At 46.8% G+C, this 12078-nt stretch overlaps 1 protein-coding gene across 9 annotated transcripts in view; it reads right to left on the bottom strand.

The window, feature by feature from the left end:
* The window catches only part of fbrsl1 (fibrosin-like 1), a 267107-nt gene extending 255570 nt beyond the window's left edge, over positions 1–11537 (bottom strand). For all 9 annotated transcript variants that reach the window (XM_041936625.1, XM_041936617.1, XM_041936624.1 and 6 more), the window contains exon 1: positions 10399–11537. In XM_041936625.1, the coding sequence (XP_041792559.1) occupies positions 10399–10692 (294 nt within the window). In that variant the 5' untranslated portion in view covers positions 10693–11537. The remainder of the gene's footprint in view (positions 1–10398) is intronic.
* Positions 11538–12078: the final 541 nt, after the last annotated feature.

Here is a 12078-nt window from a genome sequence, read left to right as displayed (position 1 = left end):
AGGGGCTGCTATGCTACAAAGCCGAGAGATGTGGAATGCAAACAGTAGCTTGGCAGAGTTCTGTTTATGTTCTCTCGCTCTCATACGCTGCCTGTTTTCTTTATTGACTCAACAACTGGCCTTGTGCTCAGGCTCCGAGAGCGAGCGTGTGTGTGTGTGTGTGTGTGTGTGTGTGTGTGTTTGTGTAATTTTGATCTCATTCCACGCCTTGGGTAAAGCCCTCCTGGCTCTAAGGTGCGCGTCCTCGTTTCAGACGCACTGACAAAGTGGCCTCTCTGAAATGAGCTGTGTGGCCTGTTCGCAAGAGGGGAGCAGATGCATTTTACTGCCTTTGATCTATGGGTAAACAAACTGCGGACTAAAGAGGGAAAAGAAGGGAGAAGGCGTCAGTGCACGTACAGTGTGTGCTGTCTGTACAGCACATAAGAAGGAAGCAGAGTGAGGAGACGGACAGCACACTACTCCTCTTTGGCCGATCTGTCTTGCCCTTGCAGGTTTTGCTGCAGGTGGCAACGTTACATATGCCTCATTATATATCCCATTATATTTCACACACATTCTCCCTCTTCCCTCCGCTGAGCCCACGGCCGCACCGCCGACTTTCACAGGCGCTCGCAGGTTTTCGCGACGTGATGAGCGTCTGAGCCGGCAACAGGTTGAGCCTGTTAAAAGCTGACGATGTACGCATACCAAGTGTGGGAAGGCTGGAAAAAACAAAAGATCTGCTTCCTGAACACAGGGTTTGACCCATATGGAGACCTGAATACAGCACTCATGTTTATGGAAGCGCTTACTGTAGTGTATTCATATTAAGTCAAAAATGCACAATTGTCATGCCAAGTAAATAGATAATAAAGAATCCAGAAGGGTTTAGTGTTTCCCCTATAATTTAATCTTGGCAGGGCCAAAGCCTCTAAAACAGCATGCAGACCGCAAGACGTTCTCCACTGAAGCCCAGAGCAAAAATCATTGCTGCTACCGTTTCTACTTCTAATGCTACTATGAAAGAAAGAGCAAGAATCTTAAAACAATAAGCTTGAACTATTTCTAACTTCATCTTAATACAATGCTCACATATATGGGTTGCTATAATCATTCCTTGTCTCCATATAAGCTGTGAAGTGATACTTTTATACTATTTGAGCAGTTGTCTTGGTCTTGGTAGTCACATGCAGGCCCTTGTTTTCCCTGTTCTGTGTTCGTATTTCAAGTGTTTCTCTCAATAATATCCTTCATGCAAAGGACAACAGATACACAGGTCATGTCGGCATGGCAGATATCCCCGAATGCTGCAACACCCACGAGCCTTGACTCAGAATCAGAACAGCGGCAAAAAGACACTTGATCGTTGCAGCTGACACCATAAAACAGCACCATAGCTGTTAAATTCATCCAGAATTCACCCAGAATCCAAGCTGCAGATCATATTATCAATTTTCCCACCGGCGTACTATTTAGACTTCACCCGCCGCGAGAGTGATTGGAAGTCTCTTCCCATAATGCACCTTGGGAGTTGCATTCATCTTTTCTTCTTAAGTTTGCTTGACAAAAGAGCGTGCCATCGACTTTTCATCAAAAAAAACAGATAGATGGCTGTTCATCTCACACTGATGATTCAACAAGAAGAGTTTCCAGCCTCTATTGCTGCCGCTTTATTCCGGAAAAAAAAAACCAAAGTGTTTACCAGGACATTTTTGCAGAGGACTGTGGATTTCGTCCCAGATTTCCTGCAGTTTAGCCCCTCTATGGTGATACTGCTTCACGGCCAGTGAAGAAGAGGAGTCAACGCACTGATGGCATGTGACTATTCTAATAAGATACACTTGAAGAAATCCGATACTATGCTTTAATATTAATGACACTGCTGTTTGCACGGTTCATCACCTGGAGAAGCAACTAGGGAAGCCAATAATAAATAAGCCGAGATGTCTCCTTCAACCATGGAAACAAAACAAAATGCATTTTGTGTAAGTGATTAGAGATTCTAGTTCTAATCAATGTCCTATAATCTGGACAAGCCAGTGGAAAGGCTCCCACCCTGCTCCACAGCCGTCACATCAGGAGCGGATAACACTGACCAGCTGACTCAGGCGCTGGACTGAGAGGGCAATCAGCTCAATACAGTGACGTACTGTGGGTGAAAGGACATCGCTTTATCAACAATGACAAACTCCTCCACCGGCCAAACAAAGCCGCTCAGATTCCACGAGCGGAGTGTGGATGGCCGACAAGGTGCTTCGTTTCAGCTGAGGAAAAGCGAGTGTGGCAGCTCAGCGCAGAGTTGTCAGGCAAATGTCATCCAGACAGTGAGGAGAGCAGAAGTGGCAGTGGGAAACAGAGAAATTCCACATTGCATAACCACCCTCTTATCTAAGCTCTATTATCTTGGCCACAGTTTGTTATACGGCTGCCAAAGCTATCACACAAAAAACTGAAACAGTCCTTATTTGGTTTTGCCTGAACCCACACATAAACACACAGACACATATAAAAGGCTAAATGCTGCAAATACAACCAGCATATCAACAAACAATGAGCTGTAATAAACTGCAGACTAACATATCAGTGTATCTTATTCCAGACGGGGAGCTGAGTGCTGAGCAATTATTGTCAGCATCACTTGGCCTATAAAGACTATTCCCCTCAGAGCTGGTGTTGGTAGCGAGCGTCGGTAACAGAAGAGCATGTCAACAACTGTTAACGCTAATTGCTTTCACACCAAGAGCGATCTATGAAGAAAACATGCGGCGAGACTCTGCGCGATGTCACGACTGCATGAGTCATGCCTTTAAAAACACGAGGCCCTCCTTGGAAGCATGGCCACACGGGCTGGAGGCTGGTCTGCGCACTCTTTTGATGACTTTAAATGTATTCCTCCCAGGGCCTGCAAAAGTCTTAAACTGGATTATGTAAACTCAAAATCTTGATATTGCGTTATCTCTATCTACATCTATATCTGCATAGTGTGCTGTCCTAATTTCCCTTACTTTGTCAGATGTTGCTGAAAGTGTTGTGTTTTATTCTACATGGCAATGCATGGAAAAATCTAGACAGGTGCTTAAACATGCTGACTCAATGACTTTCAGTGTGTAAAATGAAATAATTGACAACATCAGCCTGATATCAATTCATTATCAGTTATAGGACTGATATCAATTATTACTCAAGATTGTTTACTGGCCGACAAACTAAGACCCAGGTGGTCTGTTGGTGTTTCAGAAGAGCAAAAGCAGCAATTCTCGCTAACTTTTTAAACGTCAAAAGAAGAAGTAGCTAGTGACGCAGCTTTACTCTAAGTTTACACGGCTGATCTAAAGACGAGAAGCCCGCTAACGGCATTGATCCTGACCTCGACTGATTTTTATTTTCACAGCCGCGTGCCCTGGCTCAGACCAATATGTGTGGCAAAATGAATGCTAGTGACACACAAAGACGGCAAGCATTTACAAAAGATTTATTCCTTTTCTGATAAGTATCATGGCCAAGCAAATGACTTTATTGTTAAGCATTCACCGTGGCTTGCAGGAGAGCATTGTTAAGGTCGGTGTTATTACGTTCCCCCACATGCACTCGACTCAGTCAGACCAGTCAACAGACCTTTGTGCTGAGTGAGTCTGCAAGGCTGGAAAAAATGACCTGGAAAAGGGATTCAAGTGATGTGAAGGCTGAGGCGCGCCAGGCTTTCAGAGCTCTCTGTCAGCGAAGGACACGGCTGAAAAAGGAAAACAGCCATTATTTAATGAGCCACTTAAAGAGTGCCCTCTCTATTTAGGTTTCATTATTTTTATTGTAAATCCTTCACAGCCCTCGTCTGCGAGTCATTCACACGGAGCTTCTGCGGCCAAGTTCGGCATTATATATTAACCAAAATCACAGGGCTGGAAAATACCTCGGCTGAATGACAAATATGATTACTGTATAGTTATCTCCAAATAATTTCTTTTTCTCAAACTGCTCGAATGAAATGTCTTTTGTTAACATTGTTTAATAACATGCATTAATCAAGCAGTCGAGGAATCAGAGAGGGGTTATGAAAGGCAAAGAGGGGGGGCAAATCAGCAGTGGATAATTACCGGGGAACCTTCTAACAGTGCGGCTCCTAATCCATCGCAGGCTCGGAGACAGCATCTTAATCACAGCATAATTACATCCTGTCATTCACCGCAATGAAAACACCGAGACAGGAAGATGGAAGACGGCTCGGGACGACAAGCAGGAAATGGATATACATGCCAGCAACAAGCTACCCACGTGCTTTTATATGCCGCTTATCATGTGTCAGCTATGTTGTTCTGTCTGCAGATTTCAACAGTTCCTCACGAGTCATGCTACCTGAAGACAAAGCGGCTCTCACAAGGAGGTTTTATAGTGCGGGTACATTCAGACTGTGGACTGATACCTCAAAATAGACAACGGACGGCACTTTAAAAAGGACCCTTCAGGACCAGTATGCATTTATCCCACTATCCTCTGAAAAATATACCCCTGCTGCTGGCTGACAGACTCAGAAATTAAGAAAAAACACATGGAGATGCATCTCTTTTTTTGTCCATTGCCTGCTAAGACTGGTTATAGATTTTTTTTTTTTTTTTGGGTACTGCCTAAAATGTCTGTACCACTGACTTTGAAAACTGTCAATTACCAAAAGCACGCTCTTTTTTGCAGCCTATTTTCATTCACTTTGCTGAGTTTTAACACCACAGAGCTCTCATGCTGCCGCTCGTGCTTAGATATTCGATCAAAACTCAAAGTTGTATCAGCACTCGTATCTGAAAGTTTGATATATCAGTGCGAGTGCCTTCACAGGTTAGAATATACTCCAATGCACATTCAAACCCTTAGCTACCCAATCAATTAGTCAATCGACAGACAGTGAATCAGCAACAATGCTGACAGTCAATTGTCATTTTAAGGAGAAACAGCCAAAAATTTGCTGGTTCCAGCTTCACAAATATGAACATCTGTTTGTTAATCTTGTATAACAGCAAGCTGAATAACTTTTACTTTTGAATTGTTGGTTGAACAAAAAAAAAAAAAAGCCACTTGAAGACATCAACTTGGGCTCTGGGAAAGACTCACGTGTCGCCTTTTCCTCACATTTTACAGAGCAAACAATCAATCAAGTCATCAGGACCATCCTGAGCAGATTCATCAGTGATGAAAAAGCTTGCCGCAGCCTGAACAGCCTACCGTGTGTGCTACAGCTGTTGTCTAAGCTGGCCCACAACTCCTCTTTAATGTCTGACTTGTTGGAAATCTGTGAACTGAAGCATTTTCTTCAGCTGCCTTTCATGTGGCGTCACGGAAATTCTCCATACAAGCGTATATTTGTAGCCACAGAGGAGGCCGAGAAAGTGATTGCCATGCTTCCAGATCCACACGAACACGCTTCCACAACACACGAGAACCCTCCTTTTGGTGGATATATTTAGGTCACCGGTTGATGGCTCGGACAGATGCAGCGTGGAGGTTCAACCCTGTGTGTGAGTGTGTGTGTGTGAGAGAGAGAGCGGGCTTGCGAACGTGACCGTGCATTTATCAGCCATGCTGTCGCCTACAGTGTGTGACAGTAAGAGAGAGCCGGGGCCGGGGGGACATCCCACTGGCATGAAGAAAGCTCTCTCCGTGGGATGTGTCAGCCAATGAGCAGCGGAGCCTCGGGGGGCTGCCTTGTTAATTAAAGCTGGGGTTGTTTGTCGGCGCCGGCATATGATGCACAGCGCTATCGCCGTCGGGGGAAAGACAAAACTCGAAGCGAGATTGCCGCAACCCCTGCAACAAATCTGCTGCCTCGCCATGGAGGCAAGACATTTTACTACAGTGGCTTTGAGGGCGAGGACCAGTTTGCACTGTGTTTCACACCCGGCAAGCAGAGTCTGCAGAGGCGCAAAGCCGACCACAAGGGAAAGGCAGTAAAAGATGGGCTGTGCAAACTACCAAAAATCCTGCATAACCCATTAATCTCAAGAGAGCGTCAATTTAGGCTCAAGCTCAGAAGACATCAAAAACAACCGTGCTTAGGTGCCACCGGAGCGTTTAGCAATTGTCTTTGGTGAGTATTGTTCTGACTTGAAGTGTCATCACTTGACAGAGGAGTGCTCCTGAGTGTCAGCTGGACTAATGACTGATAATAAGCAACGCACGGTGCTATCTGGGAGCTAACAATGAGATGGCCAGTAATGACTGTGGCAGGAACTTGAGCTGTTGAGAGGTGCGAGGGCGGTTATTTATTAGGAGAACGGGTGCTCGGTTTGAGGCCTTCATCGGAGCCCCCGATGGAATAGAAAGACACTTACTTGTCGCTGGAATGTTGCTGGCTTGGATCCACGCACCAGCTTGGAAAATATGGGTGGAGAAAGTGAAGCAGCAACTCACAGCTTCCCTAACAACTACTGTCAAGCTTCCCTCAGGCAAGGGACTTAATTTCCTCATATTGCTCTGGTAGAGCTGCTCAGTGCCCAACGGCAGAGTAGTATACAGTAAGTGCGCAAAAGAGGGCCATGAAGGAAAAGAGCAAGCATGTTTGGCAAAACCTCCCCGAAACGGAAAGCCAGATTGGAGTTCTCATCAAGAGCTTCTATACATAAAAACCCATTCTAGTCCCGATGTCTGGCCTTTCGGCTTCCTGCCCTCGACACTGCCGTAGCATCACTAAATCAACTAAACCTAAATCCCCGTTTGAATGAATTCAGAAACTCACGCTGCGGAACGAAAAACCCAAACAAATCTGTAAATTCATGTTAAAGCAGATGAACAGAAGGATTGTGGATTAACGAGGGGGGATTTGCCACTCCGACGTCACTCACAGAGCAAATGGAGCAAATCAAACATCTTATTAATACTGTGACAGAAGGATAATTGTGTCATTTTATTATCTGCTCACTTGTTCGATACCCACAGGGAGACTTCTGGAGGGTTTAAGCCGCAGCGGGTAATTGTTTCATAGCGCCGCTGTCAGGTGAAAACCTTGTATCTCCGGGAGGTCAGCTTTCCGGCGTTTGAGAAATTCTTGAGTTTTAATCATGCTGGTATTGACTGTAAGGAATTTGAGGTGGCATCTCTAGAGGAACGAGAGAAGTAGTAATTGATGACTTGAATTTTCATTCCAAGAAAGACATATGAAAACCACCGAAACTGGACATACTAGGTTTTCCTTTTCTCCTTGCATAAGCCAACATTAGCAGATTGACTGTGCTTACTCTCTTTGAATCATCACTGAATCATTTCTCTAATCACAATAAGGTGCCCGTGACAAAACAGCCCGGCTGTGTTTGCACAGTCGATTTGCACAGGTAAGTAAGCGGCTTTCCTGTGAGAAACGGGGGGATTCGAGGCAAATAAACACGCCGTAATCAAATGCAGCCACGGCTACAAATTGCTTTCGGCTGTGGTGAACCAGGTTACGGGAGCAGGCGAGACCACCGCACAGCCTAAGCCTTCATCAAGGGAGCTTGATCCTATCAGTGCGGAGCAGGAATATCAACAACACCGACCAACCGATTGTGTTTAGAGTCAAAGTGCTCTGGGAGAGGCCCATAGCCTCGGGCTCTTACCAACAGCGTCTGTGCACAAGTGACTGACTAAAACTGGACAATCCAAATGACGATCACAGCAACCCAAAGGTGACGGGGATTTAATGAAATATGTTCATCCTGAAGTGCTTTAGAGAACAGCGACGGGCTTAGACAGAGATTAAAAGGAAGAAGATGGAGTAAATATTGGTATGAGCCATGTGGGCTCATTGAACCCATGGAGGATGGTATATTGATGTTGGCAGAATGCTAATGAGACAGCAGCCTGACTGGGAACCTGACATAAACAGTAGCATGCTGGCCATCAGTCACTTCGAAGAGGTCAGGAGGACCACACACACACACACACACCTCCACAGAGGCTTATTGGAGCGTGATGCAATAGGTCAGAGCTATTCCCTGGCCAAATGCTGCTGTGTCCTCCTCATAATTGATGAGCAATTAGCGCAGGTGGCGCAGGTCATGAGCTCCACTCAAGCATACAGTAAGTAGGTGAAAGCGTGAGTCATGACCGATCGTGTGACGTTTCCAGCGGGTTCGCATTTCAAGAGGCCGCATTCCGCCCGCAGTGATGCGACTTATTAACTGAAAACAAATGTTATTATTGCTGTCACTTACAGTACACAGTGTGTGAAATATGTATGAAGTCAACACACTCGTTTCATTCTCCACATGCAGGGAAATCAAGGGGCAAAGCACAAAAAAAAGAAAACAACTGTGCATATCCCCTCATGTAATTGTACCAAATCCACCAACATCATTTAATAAGCGCAGGCCATTTGCATGCAAATCAGACCAATTACCAACAAGTAGCTGGCATGTGAGTATCATTTCACATAGAGCTGTATCATGCCTCATTTGCTTAGCCTTGAAAGCTCCTATGTAGAACGTATTGTTTTCTCTGTGTTCATTCAACATGGATTCAGAACAAAAACCTTTTTGGAAACACAACCTACTACGCAATAGCAAGACAGACGTCAGAGGGGACAAATGTGAAACTTGTGAACTAAAATTACCTCTAACTGCATCAGACGCACCCACACACACACACACGAGATCACTCCGAGAAGTCAATCGGGCAGGGCAGCGCTTTGACAGCGGAGGAGACACCAGCACGCTAGCAGAAGATGCCAGGGAGAAGCACTTTGCTGCCGTGACATCCTCAAAGTCTCTCACAGTCAGCAGCTGTCAGAAGTGGCAGCCACGCAGCACAAAGGGCGGAGAAGCTCGCACATGAAACATCACAGCGCGCTGCACTCATACAAATCGACGAGGACGGGCACAGACACACGTTTTATGCACTTCTGAAGACATGTAACAAGTTTATCTTAGGGAAGCGCTGCTGTGGCCTCACTGTGGTACTGAAATTGTACGGTATGGTTCCAGGATTTCAGGAGGTGTATTATTTTCCATGGTAACTCCACAGTTTCTCCAGTTGTCTGTAGTGTCTGTAATTCTTCTTATATTAATTGCAGGATAACAACAGTTCTTCATGATTTGGGTTTATGTGCTCTTATCCCACACACTGACACCCTTCCTCTTATTCCTGCCTCCTGCTTTCATGTCCACTCTAAGTACCATGAAGGGCCGAGCTAAATGGAGCACCAATATAACCACTGATGGCCCGGACAGGTTAAACCTGTTAACAGAAGCCAGGTGGCGAATTGATGGTCAGCTCCGAGTGAGTGGCTCTTCCATTCTACGCACGAGGGTGGACAACGGGTTTGTATTTCATGCAGTTATTTTGCTGCAAATCTGCATTCAGTACTGACTAAGCACTGTGTAGGAGGCAAGAGTCAATCATGACTGATTAATACCACCGCTAAGCCTGCATGGGAAGTTGTCATTGAAATGAGGTGGCCTGTGGTATGATCCATGGGCTTTCAAATGAGGTCATCATCTTAAAATATACTGACCTCAGTGGGCATGTAATATGTTTGCTATGTGTATTAAAGCTGGTGATTTATATTTCAACTACAGAAGTGCCACCATTCTCAGAATGAGCCATGAAAAAAAAACAGGCCCGCCTGCCTTGTCAGTCAGCATAATGTCCCTCAGGGAGCAATGTTTTATTTGTCATTTGCAACGTAATGAGATAAAAGAGATAAGAGGATGTCACAGGAGAACCTGCTTTCTTCCTGAAAGCCTTCCTCTGACAACAGACTACCACACAGCAGTGACAGAAACAGTAATCAGCACATGGTGCATCAGGCCATGACAGCTGAATGGTGCAATAAATAAAGAATAAAATAAAGAGTAAAATGTCAAGTGCACGGGCGACTTATTGTGCATCAGAATGCAAAACAATAAGACGTTAGTGACACAGCGGCAGCACCTGTTCGTGTTCCTCAACACACCATATGCTGCCAATGATTAACATCTCGCTCACAAAGCCTTGAACTTGGAATATTCTGCAAACAGAGTTGTGTGCTGCAGTGGCTGTCAGACACTTTCATGTCAAGGACTCCAAACAGACGACCGCTTAGCTCCATGAACGGGCACCAGAACGTGCTGTTTGTGATTTGGTGCTGTGATGACAGCCGATCCAAGAACTGATCAGGACACCTTGGGATGTGGGGGGGTGGGGGGGTGTCTGCTCTGCACTATCAGATGATTAGAGGAGTCATCCTCATCCAGTCTGTAATTGGCATCATCTCAAGTAAATTAGAGACAAATTAGACTAGTCCTCACGTTGCTGGTGAGTGATAGTGTGTGTGTGTGTGTGTGTGTGCGTGTGTGTGTTGGGGGGGCCTGAAGGACCCCCACTTTGAGAACCACTCCACTGATGAAGAATGCAGCACACACGCGCGCGCGCGCACGCACGCACGCGCTCACACACACAGGTAATGATCCGGTTCCTACTTACCTCCAGACGGTCCAGGCTGATGAAACTGGTGATAGCAAATCCATCAATAATATCCTCCTCCTGCGAGCTGGACTCCCGTCTCTTCCGCCGGGGGGGACGCGGAGCTCTGGCGGCGGCTGCGGGGTGCGGCGCCTTTTTACCGGGCAGGGAGGCGGCGTCCCTCCCCGGACTGTGTCCCTCCCTGTCGGAGCAGGAGGAGTTGGGGTCGGGGCTGCGGGCGTCTGCCTCCCGCAACCTCCGCACCCTCTCCCGCTTGGACCGGCATCTCCGACCCTGCTTCAGTTTGCCATCCATGTCGTCGGAGGGGGGGCTTGCGGTGTCAACACAGAAATAGAAATATAACTCCACGCAGTCGGCGCTCGCCTGAACGCTCGCTGCACCGCGTTAATAACAAATAACACACCGGACTGAGAGCCGTGGGCTGCGCTATAACGAGAGCGTAGCGCTGTGTGTGTGGAAACAACAGCGCAAATAAATCCTTATAACACTCAATGACCTTGAGTACAAACCTCCCCAATCTCCATTACGATAAGCAAATGTTCAAGTATCCCACTCCGGCGGCAGAGAGGGAGCCAAGCGACGCGGATCCACACGCTTATTTTGTCACGAATCCGCGCTGTGTCGACGCGGTCTCCGGCCAAGCAGGTGCAAAACGGCGTAATAGTTCAAATCCGAGCATTACACCCGCTTTGTAACTTTTGTTGCATCGGAATAATAACGAGCGACGTTCCAGCCTGACCTCGCTGCATACCGCAGACAGCGCGGAGAAATCATGTCGCTGCCCGTTGTTGTTTTCCACCACCCCGATCCATGATCCAAGGCTGTCAGCCACACAGCTCCGGATACGATCCGTCCCGACACGAAACCCCTGGCGAGCGAGCACGTATCGATCGTGGCCGTCGGATGAGCGAATAATCCCGTACGCGTTGAGTTTTAAGCCATATTCCTCTCTGCGCTTCGGGGGCAAAGGATCCCAAGTCTGAGCGCTACTTATGCGCAATATTTCCTAAATGATCCGAGCCGTCCGAATAAGACGACCATCCAGCGTGCGACCAAACTCCATGAGGCGGTGAGGCGGTCTATTCCAGTTTAGATAATGTTGAGTTTCCTATAAATCCACTCCAGTCCGTCCCTGGGCTGCTCAGTTGCTCACTGGCTCGTGGTATTTTCTATTCGCATAAGAAGGCTTTGATAAGTGTCCTTAAAGCGACAGGAGTGATTAAAATCTCCTGCCCCCCCACCCTCCCCCCCTTCTCATTCCCTTCATCCGAAATTAAGAGACACAGTCAAGCTTCAGAGGAGCCACATAACTGACGTATTTCCGCCACCTCTGGCTTACAATTTACCCTAGTAAGAAGGATGGTGTTAAAAAAAAAGGAGGGCGGGTGGTGGTGGTGGTGGGGTGGTGTGGATCATCCTCTCTCACTGTTGGGCACACTTTGTCACACAAGGCACTATTTTAGTCTGTCTGTCTGCCTTAGCTGATGCCACATCATACATATCCCACTGACAGTTCGTGCTGTCACTGGTAGAAAATGCAGGGCATACACACACACACACACACACGCATCTATCAGGACTTCTCCATTCTGACCATGCTGGCCCCGCTGCCCCCCCTCGACTCGCTGAGCTCACCAGCAGACAAACTCAAAGCGGAAAGTTGCATCCCACTGTCAGACA

Source organism: Chelmon rostratus, chromosome 5, assembly GCF_017976325.1.
Source record: "Chelmon rostratus isolate fCheRos1 chromosome 5, fCheRos1.pri, whole genome shotgun sequence".
Lineage (NCBI taxonomy): Eukaryota > Metazoa > Chordata > Actinopteri > Chaetodontiformes > Chaetodontidae > Chelmon > Chelmon rostratus.
The sequence above is the reverse complement of the archived record's forward strand: the minus strand, read 5'-3'. Positions and strand labels throughout refer to the sequence as shown.